This window comes from Trichechus manatus, unplaced genomic scaffold (assembly GCF_000243295.1).
Source record: "Trichechus manatus latirostris isolate Lorelei unplaced genomic scaffold, TriManLat1.0 scaffold00007, whole genome shotgun sequence".
Taxonomy (NCBI): domain Eukaryota; kingdom Metazoa; phylum Chordata; class Mammalia; order Sirenia; family Trichechidae; genus Trichechus; species Trichechus manatus.
Window position 1 is genome coordinate 23801909 of NW_004443943.1, and position 23346 is coordinate 23825254.

At 49.8% G+C, this 23346-nt stretch overlaps 1 protein-coding gene across 1 annotated transcript in view; it reads right to left on the minus strand.

The window, feature by feature from the left end:
• The window catches only part of SLIT1 (slit guidance ligand 1), a 196814-nt gene continuing 173468 nt past the window's right edge, over positions 1–23346 (minus strand). Inside the window, exons 26-37 of the mRNA XM_004369979.1 lie at positions 17341–17504; positions 15108–15232; positions 14751–14848; positions 10743–10882; positions 10543–10636; positions 8917–9054; positions 5355–5592; positions 3562–3692; positions 2961–3115; positions 1613–1901; positions 1062–1273; positions 1–244 (exon numbers count right to left, since the gene is read on the minus strand). Of these exons, the coding sequence (XP_004370036.1) occupies positions 6–244; positions 1062–1273; positions 1613–1901; positions 2961–3115; positions 3562–3692; positions 5355–5592; positions 8917–9054; positions 10543–10636; positions 10743–10882; positions 14751–14848; positions 15108–15232; positions 17341–17504 (2023 nt within the window). The 3' untranslated portion in view covers positions 1–5. The remainder of the gene's footprint in view (positions 245–1061; positions 1274–1612; positions 1902–2960; positions 3116–3561; positions 3693–5354; positions 5593–8916; positions 9055–10542; positions 10637–10742; positions 10883–14750; positions 14849–15107; positions 15233–17340; positions 17505–23346) is intronic.

A 23346-nucleotide genomic window follows, 5' to 3' on the forward strand; every position in this document is an offset into this window, starting at 1 on the left:
CGGGGCTACACGCAGAGGGCACAGCCACACTTGGTGGGCTTCTCCACCTCCTCAGCAAAAGAGGTCCCGTCGCTGCACTCAAAGGTGAACTTCCTCCGCTTCAGCCGCAGGCCCTGGCAGCAGCCCTGGCCCGGGCACGCGCCCCGGCACTCGACCCACGACAGCGGGCGCGTGGTCTGGCAGATGGCATAGCCCCTCTGGACCTGGTGAAAGTCCCGGACAGGGTCCCCCCGGCACTCGGACTCTGGATGGGACAGACACCAAGAAAAAGCCTCAGGGGACTCCCGCGGAAGGCAGGAGGGGGAGGAGGCGGGCGACGTCCGTGGGCGGGTCCTCCATGCTCTCAGACCCGCCTACTTCCCCGCGACCCGACCCTACGTGCACATGCACCGCGCTCCTCTTGGGGCCCACAGTGCGGGCAGTGTGAAGGAAGAACTTTCTAGCTGCCAGGGCTCTCCAGGACAGATGGGGCTTCCAGGGTCTGGTGAGTCCCGTTATAGAGGTGTGCAAGAAGAGGCTGGAAGCCTGCGAGGCAATACGTTATAAAAGGAACTCCAACTTGGGGAGGGTGCGGCTAGGGGACCGGTAAGCTGCCTGTTCTGAATTCCTCTAGATTTCCCCCTGCCTGTCCTCGGTTTTGTTTTGTTTTTGTTTTTTTTTTTTTGGCCTCTATATAGTCTGGATTCCAGCGGAAGCTCCTTGGTCAAGCGGAGCCAAGTGGGGCCTGGGAAGGAGGCCCCAACTCTCAGACACCTTGCTGCCTTCCAGCGCCCCAGGTGACGGAGCCAGGAATTGTTAGGAGAGCACCCAGCCAGAAAGGGTAGTTACCTGGATAAGGGGGCCCGCAAGGCAATCTGGGTCTAGGGAGGGGTGGGGCATCTGTCGGGGGGCGGGGCTCAATGTCCAGGGGTGGGGGCACCAAAGTCCAATGGTGGCCCAGAATAAAGGATGGTGAGGGGTACAGAGGGGTTGCTGAGGTTGGGAGGAAGAGAAAGTCAAGTTGCTAAAGCAAGTTTGGGGAGGGGCCCTGGAGAGGACATGTCAGGAGTGGGGGCCCTGACCTTGCTCACACAGCTCGCCCGAAAAGCCCGGGTCACACACACAGTGTGCGCCTTTGGTGGCCGAGGCCTGGCAGTGGCCGTGCAGGCACCGCAGCCCCCCACAGGGGTCTGCCGGAGCCCCAGCCTGACTGCACAGGGCCCCCGAGTACCCATCCTGGCACTGGCAGCTGTAGGAAAGAGCATCAAGGGGCACGCAGTTCCCATGGACACACCTGCAGGGACAGAGGAAAAGCTCTGTGAAGCCAGGCCGACCAACCCAAGTCCACCCTGAGGGTGCCCCGCCCCTCCCAGCCTTCACTCCACGGGCTTTATTCTTTACCTAGGATTTAAACAGAGGGAGCAAAATGTGACTGTGTGTGTTTGTCCCTAAGGACCTTTTCCTATTAATAAAAACTGAAAACCAGGAAAAAATAAATAAAACCCTGTGTTAGGCCACCTGTTCCCATTTGGAGGTTAAAAAACTACTTTCAACGTGGCTGCTCTCCCATGGGGAAGTGGGACTCCGAAACGGGCAAGTGGACAGAGTGCAGGCCCCCCCACCCCAGGCTCACTTGTGGCCATGGCAGGGGCCGTCGGCTGGCTGGTCACAGTGCAGGCCCTCCCAGCCGGCCTCACAGTGGCACACGGGCCCCGGGGTGGCGTTGGGCTGGCAGATGCCATGCAGGCAGTAGAGCTTGCGGCAGGGCTCGCAGCCAGGCACCACACCCGGCTTCATCTGCGTCTTGGTGAAGTCCTGTAGCTCGTTGTTGATGTACAGGTTCCGTATACAACCGTGGAAGCTGGTGCCATTGAGGATCTGCCACAGGCGGAAGGCGGCCGAGTTCACGTCCACGGGCATCCCTGTGGGGGGCAGGGCAGACACGCACCTCTGAAGTCAGCTCAGCAGTTCCCGTATCCACTCTTGCCCTCAGCCTCCATTCTTCTGTCACTGTAACCCTGGGCCAAGGTCCTTTGCTATCTTTGAGGGCCCAGACTCCTTTCCCAGAAGCAATGAAAAGGCTGCTGCCTCTGTCCTCAGAGCTGGGGGTGAGGCTTTGAGGCCCCTGTTGCTGAAGTCTGGATGCTCTCAAGCAGGGCACCAGCTTTTACCTCCCAGGGACCCCAAGTGCAGCAAAGGGCCTGGGGCCTAGAACTCATGTGCATGGCACTTGGTCATCTGCTTTTGTGGTCACTTCACAGCAACCTTCTAAAGCAAGTACCTCTGTCTCCATTTGACAGATGCCCAGTGACTTGCTGAAAATTGCACAACTAGTAGATAGCAGAGCTGGGATTAGAACCCAGGAGTCTGTCCCTCTCCTCTGCCTGGAAGTCTCAGCAAGCACCTCCACAATGCTGAGGCAGTCCTACTGCACCCTGAAGCCTGCCTTGGCTGGATAGAGAAATGTTTGTGGGTGGTGGACCAGGTGAGGGGTGGGGTAGAATGGGGTGAGCGGAAAGGCCCTTTCACCCACAAAGCCTATAAAGGCCAGCCAGGGAGGCATCCAGTTGACGTAGGAACTTCTGTGCCTGGGTCTCTTGTAGCTGCTCTGGGCCTCTGAGGGCCCCAAGACTGGGAATGGGCCCCAAAAAATTGAGAAGCCCTTTCTGGCCCAACAACAAGAGGATAGTCACCCACAGTGGGAAGACAGCCAGGAAAGTCCCAGGCCAGGCCTCAGGCTCAATCCAGGCACCCACCCTGCGTGGTCAGTCTGCACTGGGCAGAGAACAGCCTAGGGCTCCAGAAGGGGAGGAAAACCCCAGCAGCTTGGCCATTCACTAGAACTTTTCCCTACCCCCTTGACATTTCCCCCCAAAGTTCAGTGCCCTGAGCACCAGCTCTCCTGACAAGTCTCAGGCCAGAGGGCAAAAAAAGGTTCCACCCTGGAACTGCTGTCACCTCCCCCTGGGCTGAGTCCTCACCTCCCACGTAGAGGGGGGCCTCGCTGTTTAGCGTGTAGTGTTTGCCAAAGTTGTCCATGGTCATGGGGCTGCCGCCATCGATGGAGAGATTCACCATCTGGTCAAAGGTGACCAGCTCAACTGTGTGGAACTGCCCGTCGTTGATTGTCTCGGCACTGGAAGAAGATGGGGTGCCCCCACCCCAGAGGGTGGGCTTCAGTTTTGGCTGGGCACTTCCCCAGAAAGGCCATGTGATCCAGCAGCTGCTTCCCAAGGAACCAAATCTCTAAGAGAGGGGACTGTGGGGACTTGGTGGCCTAGTCCCTCCTAGTCCCCTTCTTGGAGCTCCCTGGGGAAAGCTGAGAAGTTTGAGGCAAGAGTCTCCAACTGATAGATCTCTGTTGAGGAACCCCTCTAAAGTGGTAGTAGGATGGGCAATTGCTCGGGCCTCAGAGAGCCTCAGTCTCAAGCAAGGGTCGACTAGATAGTTCAAATGTTCTTTCCACTTGGGCAGCCTAGGTTTCTAGTGGTCCCAATAAACACCTGCTTCTGGCCCAAGAGACCCCAGGTAGTAGTCCCTCAGGCCTGAGGGCGGGCATCTGGTAGGCATGAGGAAGCCAACCTGTAGATAGCAGAGCTGGGGTAGCTGCCTGGGTCGTAGCTGACGCGCACGTGGCCCTGGTACAGCTCCACCGCGATGTGGTCATTGTCCCCGTTGTACAGCAGGATCCCATTGTCCTCTGCCGTGGAGACCTGATGGGCAATGGCACTTTCTCTCCCACCTACCCACCTACCACAGGGCTGGTAGATGGGGCAACTGGGGACCCAGGATTGGAAGAGAGCTGCTGTGGGCAGCCTGTCTTCCCCGCCCGACCAGCTTCCCAGGCGCCGTGTTCTCCAGGGAGCCCCTGGTTCAGATACAACCCACTGCCAGTCTGGCCAGTGCCGGGCAGGGAGGGCAGATGGGCTAGCTGAGGCCTGGAAACTATGTGCTGGGAGGTACAGGTAGGATAGCAAGAGACGGTTTGCCCAGAGAGGAAACGTAGTGGGAACACTGTTCAGAGATGTGGGCTAGCCCTGTTCTGTGGGAGCATCCTTGAGGCCAGGGTGGGAACTACAGAGAACCAGTTTAGGAAGGCTCTCTAATAGGTAGAGCCACCCAAACTGGGAAGGACCCACTCAAGAAACAGTGCCGGTCATGAAGGCCGTGCAAGCAAAAGCTGATTTTTGCCTTGGGAGGGAGATCCCTCTAAGACCCTGCAGAAGCCATGATTTTTTATTTTTATTTTTTTAATTTTCTGCCTTCTCCATCTTTCCTCCTTTCTTCTGGTAAAGAATTCAACCCCCTGGTCTCTAGAGGTGGGCTCATGACCCAGGCTGGACATAGCACCCCATCTCCCTGGATTCAGTGGTTGGTCCAAGGATGGGCATGTGACTGAAGACAGGCCAATCAGAGATCTTCCCTGGGATTACCGTCCAACTAGAGCTGGCAAGGAAGAGCCTCTTTAAATATCAGGTGCTGGGATGTTACGGGGCATATTGGAATAAACTGAGCCTCTCTAAGGATGTGCCTGAGGCAAATGCTGGTTAGGGTTTTTACAAGTTTTATGTTGTGAGCAGTTAGGATAGCTGTTGTCTTGCTGTGTGGACAGTGGAAGTGGACAGGATTGTGAAGCTTTGATATGGGGGAAGAGAGCATAGTGAGCATGTCTTTTTTAAGAAGCTGAAAGGTTCTGAGAACAAAGAAGGAAGGGAGAAGAGGAGGAGAAGAGAAAGGAGTGAAGAAAGATGTGGCATTTGTGATAGGGAATGGATTTTGGAAAAAGAGAAATATGTCTAAAGAGGAGTTTTAAATCTTTTACCATGTGATGTGCAATATAAGCCATTCCCCTCTGCCTCCCCAAGAAATATGAGATATTTAACAAAATATCTATGTTATTCATCAATGGTGTTGAAGTGGGATTTTCTTTTTTCTGAGATGAAATCTAAGACATGAAAAGGACAATTTAAAGGCCCCCAGGAACACTTGGCTAAAAATATAAACCCAGAGCTAATAACTCTGGCCACATTCCAGCCACACAGAGAAAACCTGTCTGCAGCATTGGAGGCTGAAGCTGAGGAGTAGCAGAGACATGAGATGGTTGAAGAGAGTCCTGGCAAGTTTAGTTTCCTGGATCAGGTCATCCATGAGGCCACCACCTCCACCCCTGTCCTTCTCTGAGATTGGTTTTGTGAGCCAATAACCTTTCTAATTGTGCTTAAACTAGTTCGAGCTGAGAGTCTGACACTCACCCCCAAAGAACCTTGACAGGCCCTACTGGGTCTCGTGGGCAGGGATGTGTCTTGATGCTCTGACCTGAGGCCAGGGCCTCCTGCCCCTGACTTCCCTCTGTGACTAGGCCCCTGGGCACGCACCTGCAGCGTGATGTTGGCCCGAGGCCAGTTCTGCAGATCGGTGAACTGCAGGTAAGTGTCCCGGTCCACAAAGTTGACACTGAGCAACTTCTCACACTCAGGGCCGCCGAAGCCCGGGAGGCACTGGCACACGGGCCGGCTGCCCTGGTCCACACAGTTGGCCCCGTTCTGGCACTCAGTCTCCTCACAGGGACTCCTGGGGGCAGGTGGGCGGGGAGGGATCTCACAGAGCTGTCCGCTGAGAGGGAGAAGATGCACATCAGAGAGGGCAGAGCCAAGGGAGGAAGGGGCATCCCCCTTCCACAGCCCTGGAGAGGAAATCACTAAACACCTTGGGAAAATGGATCCTAAAATGACAGAAGATGCTCCTAATGAATACTTTTCCCAAGAGAACTAAGAGCCAGATGGATGGTGAGAAACGAATGCTGGCCCCCGTCGGCGTCACCTGGGCACTTGTCAGAAGTGGAAACCTTACTGAACCTGAATCTGCATCTTAGCAAGATCGCAAGTAATTCATGTGCCATTAAAGTTTGAGAAGCACTCACTGCTCATGTCAAAACCCTTCAAGGCAGGTTTTACTATGCCCATTTTACAGAAAAGAAAACAGACTTAAGACACAAGCAGACAGAGAGAAGACTCAAGTTACTAAAATCAGAACTAAAAGAGGGGTTATTACTACTAATCTTTCAGAAATAAAAAGAACTATAAGGGAATACAAGGAGCCCTGGTGGTGCAGTGGTTAAGCACTCATCTGCAAACACAAAGTTCGGTGGTAAGAACCCACTAGCCACTCCACAGGAGAAAGATGTGGCAGTCTGCTTCCGTAAAGATTTACAGCCTTGGAAACCCTGTGGGGCGGTTCTACTCTGTCCTATACAGTCGCTGTGAGTCAGATTCAGCTCGATGGCAATGGGTTTATAAGGGAATACTATGAACAACTGTATGTCAACCAATTAGATAATGTAGATGAAATGGACAAATTCCTAGAAACACACAAACTGCCAAAACTGACTCAAGGAAAACTAGAAGATCTGAATAGACTCGTAACAGGAGATTGAATTAGTAATCAAAAAAACCTTAGCACTAAGAAAATCCCAGAACCAGAAGCCTTCACTGGTGAATTCTATCAAACATTTAAAGAATAATTAATACCAATTCTTTACAAAGTCTTCCAGAAAATAAGAGGGGAATACTTCCTAACTCATTCTATGAGGCCAGTATTACCTTAATACCAAAACCAGGCAAAGACATCACAAGAAAACTACAGACCAATATCTCTTATGAACAGAGATGCAAAAATCTTCAACAAGATACTAGCAAATCAACCCATTCATATATAAAGAAGATTATTTACTATGACCAAGTGGGATTTATCCCAGGAATGCAAGCTTGGTTTAATAACTGGAAATCAATCAATGTAATACATCACATGAATAGAATAAGGGACAAAAACCACATAATCATCTCAATAGGCACAGAAAAAAAAGCATTTGACACAATTCAACACCCATTCATGATAAAAACACTCAACAAATTAGGAATAGATGAGAACTTCATCAACCACATAAAACACACAACTAACATTGTACTTGATGAAAAACAATGCTTTCCCCCTAAGATCTGGAACAAAACAGGGTGTCTGCTGTCACCACTTCTATTCAGTAGTGTACTGAAGGTACAAACAGGGCAATTAGGTTAAGAAAATAAAATAAAAGGCATCCAGATTGGAAAATAAAAATTACAACTATCTATTTGCAGATGATATGATCTCGTATATAGAAGATCCTAAGGAATCCACTAAAAAACTATTAGAACTAACAAAAAGTTCAAGGTTGCAGGATACAAGTCAATTTGGAATCCTACCTCACACCACATACAAAAATTGACACAAAATGGATCAAAGACCTAAATGTGAAACTAAAACTATAAAACTCTTAGAAGAAAACATGGGTGTAAATTTTCATGACCTTGGATTAGGCAGTGGTTTCTTAGATATGACACCAAAAGTAAAAGTGACAAAAGAAAAATAGATAAATTGGACTTCATCAAAATTTGACACTTTTGTGCCACCAAAAAAAAAGCACTTTTGTCCTTCTCATCAATGAAGTGAGAAGACAACCCACAGAATGAGAGAAAACGTTTGTAAATCATGTATCTGGTAAGCGACTATATCTAGAACACATAAAGAACTATTATAACTCAATAATAAAAAACCAAATAACTCAATTTAAAGATGGGCCGAGGATCTGAAGAGATATTTCTCTAAAGAAGCGATATAAATGGCCAATAAGCACAAAAAGATGCTCAACATCATTAGTCATCAGGGAAATGCCAATCAAAATCACAATGAGATATCACTTCACATCCATTAGGATGGCTGTAATAAAAAATAATAACAAGTGTTGGTCAGGATGTAGAGAAATTGGAACCCTCATACATTGCTGGTGGGAATGTAAAATGGTTCAGCTACTTTGGAAAAATTCTGGCAGTTCCTCAAATAATTAAACATAGTTACAATATGACCCAGCAATTCCATACCTAGGTGTATACTCGTGTCCACCAAAAAAAACATGTACACAGATGTTCACAGCAGCGTTATTCATCATAGCTAAAAAGTGGAAACTACCCAAATGTCCATCAACTAATGAATGGATAATCAAAATGTGGTATATCCATACAATGGAATATTATTCAGCAGTAAAAAGAAATGTAGTACTAATTCATGCTACAGCACGGATAAATCTTGAAAACCTTATGCTAAGTGAAAGAAGCCAGTCACAAAGGACCACGGATTGTCTTTTTGGGGTGATGGAATGTTCTAAAATTGACTGGTGATGGTTGCACAAGTCTGTGAATATGCTAAAAGCTATTGAATTGTACACTTTAAATGGATGAACTCTACGATTTGTGAATTATATCTGAATAAAGTTTTTTTTTTTTTTTTAAGGCATAAGCAGAGCGTGGAGAGTGAGTGAGCCAGAAGGAGGGCAGGTGTCCTCCCCAACCTCCCAGAGGAGCCAAGAGGGGAGATTTGGTAAGTGACCACTGACTGGGGCTCACAGCTGCCTTACACCTACCCTTAACGGGCATGTCTGCAGAGGTTCAGCTGGGCAAGTAAGTGAGGGGGCACTGCCCAGTAATCTGTACTCACCTCCCACCCCTCCACCAAACAGGGACCCTTTGCCTATACCCTGAGCTGTCAAGTAACTTTTCCAAGGCCGCACAGCAAGTAACTGGCATGTTGTTGTGTGCCATGCAGTCAAATTCCAACTCCTAGCGACTTTACAGGACAGAGTAGAACTGCCCCATAGGGTTTCCTAGGCTGTAAGCTTTACAGGAGCAGATCTCCAGGTCTTTTCTTCCATGGAGCGGCTGGTGGGTTCGAACCACCAACCTTTCGGTCAGCAGCCAAGTGCTTAACCACTGCGCCGCCAGGACTTCTGTGATTGGCATAGCCATGGTGAAAACCCTAGGATCCAACTCCCAGGCTCTGGCCCTCTCCCCCTCCCTACCCTTAGCAAAGCCTGGAGGAGTCACTGTGGCGTGTCCAGGGTCTGCTTACCTGTAGCCCTCGGCACAGAGGCAGGAGTAGCTGTTGACTTCATCCACGCACTGGGCCCCGTTCTGGCAGCGGTGGTCCCCACAGTCATCCTGGTTCTCACTGCAGTTGTCACCTGTGTAACCTGGAGTGCACTCACACCTGGGGGCGGGCAGGGATGTGGGGGGGAGATGGCCACACGCTCAGCCAGAGCTCGACTAGGAGTGTGCCAGGACCCAGGGCCCACACAGCCTGGGGGGTGGGGGCTGTGCTTGTGACAGAACCCCCAGGAGGTCAAGCCAAACCCTAGAGAGAACGCTTGCCCAGCTCATCCTGGGCTCCTCTTCTAGTGCAGACTTGGAACAGGGCCCTGAGCTGGGAGGGGGTTGCCCAGCAGCAGCAGGAGATGGGACTCTTGTCATGGAGGATCCACCCTCATCTCCAACAGCACATCCAAAGCCAGACATCATCCCTTCCTGGCCTACCTGCTGCTCAGCTGCTTCCTCCTGTGTTCTCCCAGGACCCGCCAGTATAGGGTCCTGAGTCACCCAGGCTCATCGGCCCTCCCACAGCCTCCTCCCTTCCCCCAGCCCCCAGCCACCAGCGGGGTCAGCCCCGAGCTTCCCGACTCTCACTGTACTTCACTGCTCTCCCCAAAACCCATCTTGACCAACCATTTGCCTATCAAATAAAGGGCCACCCCTCCACCCTGGTTTCAGCCATCCTGCAAGGACTCCCGCCCCCCATCAGCCTCCGCTGTGGTCAGGCCTGTCTCCACTGGCAGCAATCCCCCACTTCAAAGGTTAAAACAAGCAACCAGTTGTCCTGGAGTCAATTCTGACTCGTGGCGAGCCCATGCGTGTCAGAGTAGAACTGTACTTCATAGGGTTTTCAATGGCTGAGTTTTCAGAAGTAGATCTCCAGGCCTTTCTTCTGAGGCACCTCTCAGTGGACCTAAACTGCCAACCTTTCAATTAGCAACTGAGTGCATTAACTGTTTGCAGCACCCAGGGATTTCTTGGAAAGGTAAGACAATGTATATAACTGTATACTATGTGACACACCAGTGGGGTCTGGGGCAGCCCCATAATCAAACACATTCATATTTCTGCAGCCAAATCTACTTATATTCACACTGCATGGGATAAATAAAAACAGTAAATAAGCTTGTGTTAGTGCAAGTCAGCTTTTATTACCAAATATGTTCAGGTCAGATCAGATTCTGCCATCCAATGGGCTTTTGGTTTTCAGAGCTTTGGGGATTTTGTACTTGGGGATAAGAGACTATGGATCTGGAAAAACAGCTCCATATAGAAGACTTACCAGATGTCAGACATGGAGGAAGTGCTTTCATGCCCTTTTTCACCTAATCCTTACAGCCGCCCCGGGGGAAGCTACCGTTGCACCCAGTTTACAGATGAGAAAACCAAGGCTTGGAGAGGTCAAGTGATCCATTCAAGGTCATGCAGTGCAGTGAGCTGCATAACCGTCCCACCCCACCCACACACACTGCACTGACTTAAAGGAACCCTGCACGGCTGAGACTACACCCCCTTGATGGGGAGAACACAAGAGGGTAGGGGGAGGTAGACTCCAGTCTGACTTGGGGGCTGCGCTCCTTCCCTGGCCCCAGAAACAGGCAACACTGACCTGGGTCCATCTGGGGTGCCTACACACTGGGCCTCGTGCTGACATGGGTTCAAATCTGGGGAGCAGAAGTCCACCAGCTGCTCACAGGCCTTTCCTGGGGAGAGAACGAGCAAGAGGGAGGAGAGAAGCTGCCTCAGCCAGGCAGCCAGCCCAGCAGAAACCTCTGCAGACACCCTGACACTCGAACGTGCCATGCTTACCCACATACTGCAGGGGACACTGGCAACTGTAGTTACCCACGCCGTCCACACAGATGCCCCCGTTGGCACACGCGTGCTCCACACAGTCATCCGTGTTCACCCCACAGGTCGGTCCCTCAAAGCCAGTGGGACAGGAGCACCTGCCGGGGTGGGGAGAGAGGCAGGTGGCCCCACAGCCCAGGTGGCAGCCTTTCCAGAGCTCTGGTGGAAGCCTGCAACCGCCGCCACCATCATCCTTCCACAGAGTTATGGGCCCTACCTCAGGCCAGGCCCTGTCCTGGGTGCTGGGAGCTTAGAGGTGAACACCTTCATGGGACTCACTCATGATCTAGTAGGGGAGGGTGGTGAGTATCAGGCTGGTGTAAGCACTGAAGTGGGGGAGCAGGGACAAAGGGGCAGAGGACACCCAACTCCTCCTTGGGGGGAAGTGGCCCCGAGCTGACTTCCTGGAAGAGGTGACAGGTTAACCAAGTGCCCTGACAGGGAGAGCAGGAAGAAGAGGGAATGTAGTGCGGACAGGGATGTGTAATAAAGCCCAACATCCAGGCTTCTGGGAGGGGATCTGCTCATCTAAATAGTTCAGGACTTGTCAGGGATGAGGGTGGGAATGGGGCTGGAGGTGAGCGGGAACCAGGTGTGGAGGGCCCTGGAGATCAATGATCTTTAAACAGTAGATGCCTGCTCTGGGGCACCCAGGAATTTTCCAACAGGTATGTGGGTAAGAAGGGCCTAAGAAATTAATTTCCAGATCTTCAGGTCCCCCAAACTGACCTGTCCTGGAACTCTTGCACCTCTCACCCAGCCCAAGTCCAAGGTGGGACATGCCTCGGGGCCTAAAATCCTCGCCACCAAATACAGGCACGTTTAGGAATACTGATGTTTAGAAAGTGAATGAACAAATGCATTTGCAGGTCAGGAGGTTCCCAGTTCTATACCTTAAAAATAATGGAAAGAGGACCTCATGGAGTCGTCAGCTGTTAAGAGTGTTAAAAATAATTTTTGATGACACATCACCCTGGGTTTTTTTTGGGGGGGCATATAAACTCGGAAGGGTTTCAAAGAATTGAGTGACATGGCTATAATAAAACTCCTTCTAATCCCATGGGTTTACTTGTGTGAACAAACTTTCTCAGCATTTACATAAAAAAAAAAGAAGAAAAAGAACGCAGCGGATGCTAAGCCCTCTCTTGTTCTGTGACATTCACCCAGTAGCATCCGTGAACATGCATCCATCCAAGAGAAGAAAACAAAAACAGTCCTCTCGTCTCACTAAGAGATGCAGTCTAAGAACATTTTGCTTTCCTGTGTAACTTGTATCAATCAAATTTTGTAATACAATTATGTTGTTTCGATCAATTATGTATTACTGATAACTGTAATGATAACTCAATATAGAAGAAACTTTTAATCAGATGCTTATGGTCACAAGAAATAAGGAAAAAAAACTTTTACATGTAAGGTCATATCCCATGTTGGTGGCAGAGAAGTATGACAGAGTGCTTAAGAAAAGACTCTCTAGCCCAAAAACACATTACTTTAGAAGAAAAATGGAGGCGGGGGGGTTGGAAGGGAATAGAATGGAAATACCCGCTTGAGGAGAAAAAAGAACGAGATAATAGGTTATCTGTTAAAGAGAAGCTTGTTCACGTAATTGTAAACTGATATCAAACTGCTATGCTATTTAGATTCCATTGGAGGCATTTTAAACAGAAGTTCTATTTTTAAATGTTAATAATATTTATAATATCCTGGAAATTACCCCCTTTGCAATGAAAAATTGAACTTAAAATGAAAAATGTAAAAATGTGTGAGGGAATATATAGTTTGAAAATTCATTTCGGAGGTATGTGAGCAAAAAGATTTGAAGACTGTTTGCACAGCATATTCCTGAGTAGAATTCTTCCCTGAAGGCTGGGAGGAACAACATAGGGGTTTTAAGCAGGGGGTGACGGAATCAGCTTTGCATTTCAGATAGTCCCCTCTAGCCAGAGTTGCGGGCAGGGCAGTGGATCGGGCACGGGTCAGGGAAGAACAGGGGAGGCGGGGACAGCAGGGATGGAGAGCAGTGTGACCCACCATCCCATACCTGGGCTGCTCCCACCAAGCTCCCCGGAGCTGCCCCTGGATCCTGGTGGCATGTCCTCAGCATGGCAGGCCCAAGGACTACCATTTCCTCTCTCTTCCTCCCTTTCTGCAATAATTGTCAGCCTCATTGCAGGACACTGGCCCACACAGGTGGCAGCTGAGAAGCCACTATAGGCCTCCCACCCACCAGGCCCACCCCTGCTCTGCCCTGGGACAGTCTGCCTGCCCGGCTCTGACCCTATTCTGCTGCCTTCTCTACCTCCACACCCAGAGCCCGCAGAACACACTGTGAGTGGCCGCAGGGAGACCCTGTTCGCTGTGTCAGAACCGGTGTGCAGGAGCCCTGGGCTCTCATCTAGGCTCTGCTGCTCATCCACAGGGGGACCTCAGCCAAGTCCGAGCTTCCATCTTTACAAGGTAGAAAGGGATGGTGTGGATGGACTCTAGAAAGTCCCTTCCAATGGGCAATTCTTACTGTCCTCTGATGGTGACACCCCATCTTTAAGTCACCTTTGTGTGGTAAGACTGTCTCCTCTACCAGACAGTCTGCTTCTTGGGCATGCGGAGCCCTCAAGGAGCTCAGCATTCCCCCTGAGGCTTGTTTCAGTGCCTGCCTACCGCTGTGCTCTGCAGTGGGTGTGGCAGAAGTCTGCCAGGTTTCTTAGACCCTCCAGGCACCTCCCCTGTTTCACTCCTGAGGCCCTTAGAAGCCTCAGGGTTGAGGGGTGATTCAGGGATGCACCCCTCTGCCCCACGATTCCTCAGTCAGCAAGGCTGCCAGGTGTGAGGGGCTACCCCACCCTACCCGAGCTGAACCCCTCTCTTCCTGGCAGGGGAAATTCCTGGGGATTGTCCTTTCTGCCCCCTACTCTCCACAGGCCCCCTGAGGAGTCTAAGGAACAGGGAGGGGCTGCTGTGATAAGCCCAGAGAAGGACGTGAGCCTATTGTAAGGACGCTGTTTCCAAGGCAACGACAGGGAAGAGAGGCCATTTAGCAGTTTATTTTTTACATCAGGTAATTTGGGTTTGCAGAGACAGGTTTGGCCATTTCTGCTGGTAGATTCAACATCATTTTCTGAAGGGCCAATTTGCTCTCTTCCTGCTGGTAATTTATTTTCAGCAACTAAATACTCTGCATTCCCCAGAAAAGCTCTGAGTCGGGAGAGCAATGTGGTGGGGGGCTCCCTGGGGGACCCTGAGGGAAGCAGTCAGTGGCGGGGGGACTTGGGTGGCAAGGTGAACACAGGAAGGACTTAAGAGATGAGATCATTAGGATGGCCCCTTCATGGTGGGGCCACTGGGGCTGTCCCCTTCTGACCAGTGACCAGTGTGACTCATGAGCTGAGTGACCAGGACTTGCTCCCACCTCTGGGCACCTCACCCTGCAGTGGCAGTATCGGGCTCTGTCTCAGGAGTTGGCTGGGGGCCCTGCCCTGAGCAGCACTGACATCACAAGCATGGGGTTTTGACTTAGGTTGGAGGCTTTGACAGGGTTCATAGAGATTATGGGGGTTAAAAATGCCCCCAGACTGCCCCTTGCCACTGCCACCACCTTTGCCCTTGGCCATGGATTCCCAGTGCCATCAGAAGGAGCCCCTGGCACCTAGCGAGAGCAGGGTAAGGGCCAAGACAAGCAGTTGGCAGAGCAGGCTTCAAGCCCAACCCGACTCCAGCCTGCTGTGCCTTCACTTCCCCTGGAAAATGAGGGGCATGGCCTGGTGGGCTTGGATTGTGGTTGTGATTTGGGCTTCTGGTTGTGATTTGGAGTCAGTCCCCCTCCCCCCGGAACCCACCCCTCATTTCGTCCCAGAGCAGAGGGGCGCCCTGGGCAACCCCAGTGAGGGGAGGAGAGCACCGGGGTTTGGGTGTAGGGTCCCGCCAGCCCCCTTGCCCACCAGGTTCCTGCCCCTCCAGGCAACTCACGTGAAGCCAGCATCGTCACCCTCCTGTGCCAAGCAGGTCCCACCATTCTCACAGGGGCCGCTGGAACAGCCGTCCAGGGACACCTCACAGTCGCGGCCCTGGGGAGAAAAGTCAGCGGTGGGGACCTCAAGGAGACCTGGGGCTAGGGTGAGCCAACAGACACCAGTCCCTCCTTCCCAGGAGTTAGTAATTCATCCATTCACTCGTTAATTTATATGTAAGGCCGTTGATTAAATGTCCATTGCTCTGGGTACTGAGGACAAAGTGACAGACAAGACAGACCCACCCCTGCCCTGGCCCTGCCCAACAGCGCTCATGAGGAGCCCTCCTCCTCCCCAGCCCTCAGCATCCACTCACCTTGTAGCCGCTGGGGCAGGCACACCTGTACACCTCGAGTGGGTCATCGTGGCAGGTGCCCTGGTTCTGGCACAGGCTAGACAAGCAGGGATCACACTTGGCCTGGACGGCCAGTGTCGGGGGACCTGTGGCAGGGGGTGGGTATCAGTGCTAGAGGAAGGGGGATACAGGACAGGGCAGCGCTGGGCGCCGAGCGCTTGCCCCAGGATTCCCAGCCCTGCAGGGTGGTGGGGGGTCCTTTTGCCAAGATTTTCACCTTTCCCTATAGTTCCTCTGGTTCCTTCTCACACGTTCCCTCCTCAGTCCCCTCCCCACCCCTGCCGCCCCTCCAGTCTCTAGACCCTCCTCTGTAAAATGGGACTAATAAGAGTCCCTACCTCAGAGGGATGTAAGGACCACGTGAGCTAATCTACACAAAGTGCTTAGCCTGCACTCGACCCGGAAGGAGCGCTGCGCACACACGGTAGTTAGGGCGGCCGCCAGGACGAGAGCATCCTGCTCGTGTGGTCTCTATCTGCCCATGTCTTCACAGCAATCACCCCAAGCCCTGACACCCACAGAGCCAGGGTAATAGAAGGTGGCCACCTCAGCTGGTGGGCATCCTGTGCAGCTGAGCTCAGCGCTGTGAGGGGGCCACACTGAGGAGGAGGGCCATTCGCCTTGAAGCTGTTTCTCTCCCAGACTGAAGCAGGGAGGACCTGTCTCCTGCCAGCTGCAGGCAAGACCTCCTCCAGTCTTCCAGGCCACACGGATGCTCTTCTCTGGACTTAGAGCTGGAATGGGGGAGCAGGCAGCCAGGCCACCTGGGGCACTACCTGTCGGGGCATTAAGCCCTCACAATGATACATGGTAAGACCAGCCCCAGTTAACCTAGGCTTCCACATAAGATTCCTTCTGTTGTTTGTTGTTGTCTTGTGCCATTGAGTCGATTCTGACTCATAGAGACACCGTGTGTTACAGAGTAGAACTGCCCCATGGAGTTTTCTTGGCTGTAACCTTTATGGAAGCAGCCACCAGGCCTTTTCTTCCATGGAGCCGCTGGGTGGGTTTCAACCACCGACCTTTTGGTTACCAGCCGAGCGCAAACCGTTTGCGCCACCCAGGGCTCTAAGTGGTGAAGTATCGGTTCTGCTGAAGGGGCATGAACATGACTAGAAATAAACACATCTCCCACTCGTGCTGGAAGGAAGCACAACAAGGTCTCTGGGTGCAGGTGGGGTTCTGCTTCTTGATCGGTGTGCTGGTTACATGAGTGAGTTCAGTCTGTGAAAATTCAAGGAGCCATTCACTTATGGTTTACTGTGTACTTTTCTGGGTGTGTGTTACATTTCAATAAAACGTTAAAAAACAAAAAAAAAAAACAAAAAACAACCTCTTCTCACCAACACCAACCCTGCCCCCATTAAATAAACATTGAGCAAATGTTTAAATACAAATCGGCCTGCTCCGGACATCCAAGCCACAGATGGGGCCCGTCTGAGCTGTTCCTGCTGTGACAGCATCCTGCACACAGGGTGACCAGGGCCTCCTCATTAACCTGTGGCTGTCAGTTTCATTTCCGACAGCAGTCTAGAAGCTTACAGAGGGCAGGGGCAGTGGCCCATGGCCTCCCTGCCCCTCGCCAGCTGCCCCCCTGCCCACAGGACAGGGCCTGGGGCTGCTCCTCTCTGCGCAGGAGGGCCTCCGGGCTGGGGCTGTCAGTCAGTCAGTCAATCAATCCCTGAGCAGGCGTTTACAGATGCCCAAGAGGAGGAGCCTTCAGACAAGAGCTGGAACAAGCCTCCAATCACAGGCAGGCTTGTATTTCTGCAAATGGCGGGAGACTGGCCGCTGAGCGCAGCGGCTCCACCAGGGACGTCCGGGGATAGGTTTTAAGCTAATTGTTGAGCACAATTCCTACCAAAGGGTAGGCAGAGTGCTCGCACTGCTGCGAGGCTTGGCGCTTCCAGAAACATTGCTGCTATTTTTATTTCCCTTGCATAACCACAGGGAGGGATTGAAGCCTTCTCAGCCTGCGGTTTTCTGTTCTTTCTGTGTCAGGGCCGGAAGGCAGCCCTCCTAACAAGCAGCAGGTGTTTCATTCCTGCCATATGAGCCCCGCCAACCGGCCACCGCGGGGACGGGAGCATCTGGAAGGTCGGCCAGGGCTGAGCAGGCCCTGTGGGCCCCCAACAGCAGGAGGTGGGAGGCAACCCAGTACTCCCCCACCCCCACCCCATGCTCCTGGGCTCACCTTGGCATTCAAACTTCTTGGCCGGCGTGGTGAGGAGCAGCTTGCCCTCCATGTCTGGGGGCCCAGCACAGCGGGCAATGCCCGGCTCCTTGTAGCCCGTCTTCACCCAGCCAGACAGCCAGCGGAGGTGGCAGTCGCAGTACAGGGGGTTGGCGCCAATGGCCCTGGGACAGAGATCAGAGAGAAGCAGGTACTACAGCTTCACCAGGTCTGTCACCCGCTGGGCACCTGGGGTGCCAGGCACTAGGCCAGGGGCTGGCAAACATCCTGATAGCCCCTGTTTCGTGAGCATTTATCATGTCGCCAGCACTGCTATGAGCAGCCAGGAGAAGGCAGCTGGGCTACCTGGGTGCTACCTGTCAGCCCCAAATAAATAGTAAGACCAGGCCCGTTAACCCAGGTTTCCACATAAAACTCCTTCTAGAAGTGGTGAAATATTGGTTCTACTGAAGGAGGCATGAGTGTGAATAGAAATAAAAACACTTCCCAGTAGTAACTGGGAGGGAGCACAAGGAGGTGTCTAGGGATGCGGGTGGGGTTCTGCTTCTTGATCAAGGTGTTGGTGACATGGGTGCATTATCTGATTTATATGCATTGTCTTATTGAGTCCTTGTTGTTAGTTGCTGTCGAGCTGATTCCAACTCACAGCAACCCTATCAGATAAAGTAGAACTGCCCCATAGGGTTTCCTAGGCTGTAATCTTTATGGGGAGCCCTGAGTAGGTGCTCGGCTGCTAACTTAAAGGTTGATGGTTCGAACCCACCAGCCGCTACACAGGAGGAAGATGCGACAGTCTGCTTCTGTGAAGATTTACAGCCTTGGAAACCCTCTGGGGCAGTTCCACTCAGTCTTATAGGGTTGCTAAGAGTCAGAATCAACTCAACAGCAGTGGTTTTTTTTTTTTTTTTTTTTTTTTTTTAAATCTTTGCAGGAGCAGATCGCCAGATCTTTTCTCCCATGGAGCTGCTGGTGAGTTCAAACCACCAACGTTTCGGTTGGCAGCTGAGCACTTAACCATTGTGCTACTAGGGTTTTTTATTGAGTCCTTACCACCTCCTGTTATCCCTGTTTTCATGTGAGGAAACCTCAAAAAGGTTACAGAACTTGCAGTCACACAGAAGAAAGGGGGGATCTGGGATTTGAACCTGTGCTGCTGAGGCCAAAGCCCACGAGTGCAATGCCTCCAGAGTGCCTCGCGGAGACGGGAACTGACATTAACTGCTGCGAATAGGCAGCTGCTCTCATCCGTTAGCACATCTAATCTTCTCATTACCTCCGCAGTGTCAGTTTGCTTTGCTCCATCTCAAAGATGTGGGAACTGAGCCTCACGAGGAATAAGTCATTTACCTGGGGTCATGCAATGATTGAAGGGCACCCCCTGGATCCACACCCAGAGCTTTCGGATTCTGAAGCTCATATGCTCTTATTTTTCTTTTCGTTTTTAATTAAACAAGGAATTCATGAACGCGTTCTCATTGTAAAGCTCTTTCAGACATTGCAGACCAAGCAAAAGTCTCCACCCTGCACCACATTTTGAATGCACTAAATGCAACTGACTTGCACACTTTAAAATGGTTAATTTTATATTATGTGGATTTTACATCAATAATAATAATAAACGGGCACACTCTTACATTACTGACGGGAGTGCAAATGGTATAACTTCCAGATTAACAATGCAGCGGCTTTTTGATGCAGCATTTCTGTTTCTGGGAGATTATCTCACAGATATACCTGCACAAGCACGTGACAGCATCTGTGCAATGGTATTGATTGCAGCATTGTTGGTGATAGAAAGACTGGAAACCCCAGTGTTCATAAATCGGGGGAGTGGTTAAATAAACTATGGTGCATACACATAAGAAAAAAAGAAGCCTCCCACTCTTACTGCCCTCCACAAAGGTATCCACTGTCCTTTCCCATATTTACACAAATAGTTCTTCCTCATAAATTACATCCAGTATACGTCATTATTGAGTAGCTTGTTTCCTGTCACTAACCAGCATGTCTTGGAGCTCTTTCCAGGTCAGCATATCTGGGTCCACCTCATTTTTTCAAACTGCTTCATCGCATCCTAAAGAATGGATGCTCCATAGTTCATTGCACAATTTCCCCATTGCTGGACATTCTGGTTGTTTCCAACTGCAGTGAACACTCCAGTCATGCCTCTTTGTGAAGTGTGGGCGTGTCTCTAGAACAGGTGTCTAGAAGTAGGACTCGGGTCACAACATAGAGGAAGTGTGTGTAAAATGTTAATCGCTGTCCTCCAGAAAAGGTTGTTTCAACTTGCACTCACCGGTACTAGAAGGCTGTGCCTGTTCCCTCACATCTGCACCAACACTGTATGTTACCAGTCTCTTAAAGTTTTATTAATCTGATGGGCAAACTCATAATCTTTTCACTAAACCACAGTGGGAGACGTAGAGATGGACAAGACATGGATATAGGGGAAAGAAGGGCCAGAGTTGTTTGATTCAGCAAATACAAAAATTCGTGCCTCATGCCTGAAGGTCGATACCAACATTATTTTGAAAATATAAGGATATATAGAAAGAGGCAGATATGTGTGTATATGTATATACACATACACACATATCTATATTTATATACACCTATATTTATACATCATATGTATAAACCTATACATAATGAGAAGGGTCGTATTTATTAAGCAACTAATGAGTTCCATTTCCCATCTGTTTCTGGTGATACAGCGGATGTGGCTCCCCCTTGAGATGCATACAGTCTAATAAAAGTGGCAGTGACTGAACAAGAATTCCCCAAAATAGCACAGCTGATGACTGTGTGATGTTTATGAAGATACTGAACCAGACTTGTACTCTGGCCCTGACGCAGCTGCTGACTGCCCGGGTGACCTTAAGCTGCTTGCCTCACACCTCTGGGACTCACTTTATGATTCGATAAAGAGCTGCAATCTAGAGGGGAAGAAAGACAAGCACATCTAACCTGAAATGGGTGCCAAGGGAATAACGCAGCTTGGAGTGGAAAGCAGGTTCAGCCTCGACACGTATTTAATTTTTTCTATCCATATTTGCTGACAGCATCCATCCTGGCTAATAGGACAGAGGAGATACCTTCCTCTTTCCATAGAATAGTCCCAGGGCCTTTCAGAGATAGAGGAAGGTCAGATGCTTTCATTTTTTGAAGCTCCATTGTGTTAAAAAAAAAATAAATAAAACAAAACTTTATAAATAACAGGAACACAAAAATTGTGGTATGGTGTATTTAAAAAGTTTTACATTCACTAGGTTAATATTTTAACATAAAAGTGCAATGTAATGTAATTATGTTATTCAAAAGATAAATACAAAATCAAAACCCCTTTTTATAGCACACTACAGGAGCGTGGTCCAGCAATGATTCACACATTTACAGTTTATTATGAATGGCTTCTTTCAGCCTTATAGCCCATTGACAGGAAATGCCAAAAGCACTAAATCTGGGGCCATTAAAGTGTGGGGCCCTTGAAATGTCTTGGGATCTGTGAAATTTGTGCACGTACTCCCCTCATAAACCCCAGCAAAGTCCCGACTTAAATGTAAATGTCCCTTTCTGACACTTAATAATAAATACTGCAGGACCAAAATCACATATAAAACTGTTTAAATATTCTAGCTTGGCCAACACTTGCTTTCTCTTGTCTCTGTACAGAGCATGAAGCCCTGGTGGCACTGTGGTTAAAAGCTATGGCTGTCAACCGAAAGGTCAGCAGTTCGAATCCACCAGCCACTCCTTGAAAACCCTCTGGGGCAGTTCTACTCGGTCCTGGGGGAGTGGAGAGCTTCAGTCCACTAAAAGGAGACAGTAATGCACACAAATTGCCTAGGCGTCAGGTGGGCAGAGGAGGTATTGCTCAGGTGAAGGAGATGTTAAAGCTTTAGTGGATGTTTAAGCTCTAGAGTTGAGGACTCTGTGAGACTGCCACAGGAAAGCTGTTTCTGTTCTCAGTTGAGATGTAGTGGCGGGACGACAGTCAGGCCTCTCATCGATCCAAAAGGACTGTGGGTCCAGACCCACACCCAGCCTAATGACCATGTGCTGTTGATCTTTGGTATCACTTGAAAATAGTTGGAACAGTAGACATTCAATCTGTTCATGCCAAGGTACTGCTGGGCTTCCATTAACATAACTGGAACAGAAACAGCTTTCTAGTGGACTAAAGCTCCTCGAGGGCAGGAATCAGTAAACCCCGAGCTGTGCCTGACACTAGCAGTCATCCAGTAAACGGCTGCTGAGTGAACGCCTGCCTAAAAGCACGGCAAATGCACAAAGCCTTGTATAAAAGCAAAGGAAAGTAAAGAAGAAAAGAATCATTTATCATCCCATAAATGTAACTAATTTAATTCTAGTCTATTCCTTTCAATTCTTGTGTATGTATTTGCATGTCATTGAAATCAGAGTATACAGTCTTTATTCTGCCTTTTTACCAAATAATAAATTGCATTGTCATAATTATCAACAGGAGCCCTGGTGGTACAGTGGTTACGTGTTCCGCTGCTAACCAGAAGGTCGGCAGTTTGAATCCACCACCTGCTACCTGGAAACACTATGGGGCGGCTCTACTCTGTCCTATAGAGTCGCTGTGAGTCGGAATCTACTTGACAGCAACAGGTAATTATCAACAACTTGCTATTCCATCCTATGAGCATATTTGCTTAATCATTCCACATTTACTTTTAACACCTACAACTTGATGAACCTCGAAATCTAGCTTTCCAGCCAGCAGCAGATTAGAGGCAACAAAAGCCAGATCACTGCAATGAAGAACAGCATTGGAGAACCTCAGCACAGTGTCTGGCACATAGCAGATACACAATAAATATTTGTGGATGGATAGACAGATACTCAGACAGGTGGATGAAAAATAAACTAACTGCAAAGTAAGCAGAAAAGTCAACAGCAGCAGAGAAATGCCCAGTGTACTGAAGCCCTGGGCAGTGATAAGCACTCACAGTCATCATAGTGTGTTAGACCCATTAGAGACCTTAGAAAAAAACCTCTGTACGGGTAAGGAAAGAGGCCTAAGGAGATGAATGAATTGTATGAGAGCCCACTCCAAGTTGAGGGCAGAACAAAGACCTAAAGCTCCAATTCCTGATTCCTAGTCTAGCGTTCCATGGGTTTCAATGTGGTGGGCCTCACCCTATGCCACACCCTCACCCACCCACCCCTCTACTATGCTGCCAGTGAACAGGAGAGGCCCAGGCCAGAGTCACATTAGGAACAGAGGGCTTCTTAGGAACACCAGCACGTTCAGGAATCAAGAATACCGGACACTAATTCTTGGCTCATCTGTGACTTGTTACAGAGCCATGGGCATGTCCTCCATTCAAATTGCATGTAGCCAATGTGAAGACAAGAGCCAATATAGTGAGTCTATGTGATCATTTCATCATTCCTTAACTCCTTGTAAGTGCTCAAGAGATCCTATGGAATAGCTGCAGCTGTTCGGTGCAGAGGAGATAAGGGATAGACGTGTACACATGCACATATGTTCCATCAATATTGCATGTGCATAGGTGCAGACACCCGAATACAAGCACACACACATTTTCCAGGCTACAGGCTATTTCCGTTTTAAATACTGCGTATAAAGGGCAGAGTTCATTCACAAGATTGCTGTGTAACAGTGGAAGATTCCTTTCACACAAATGCTGTCTTGTAGAGAAATCAGGCTTAGATGCAATTAACGAACACATCTAATTAGTAATGCTGGTGCCCTGTTCTGAAATTACTACTAAACTGATCCTTAGTGATTGGTTTATTTCTTATAATTTGGATCTGGCTTCTGGCCTGATGTAACTATTCTCCTCAAGAAAGTCTGAATTTATAGACAGGCATAGGCTCAAATTTTTTTCTTTCTTTTTTTGCAGCTTTGGTTTGCTCTTTGTACAAAACATACGTTATTTGTTCACTTCCCATTTGGGGGGAAAAGCCTCTATATTTTGAGCTGGAGACTAGGTCAGTATGTACCTGGGTGTTACT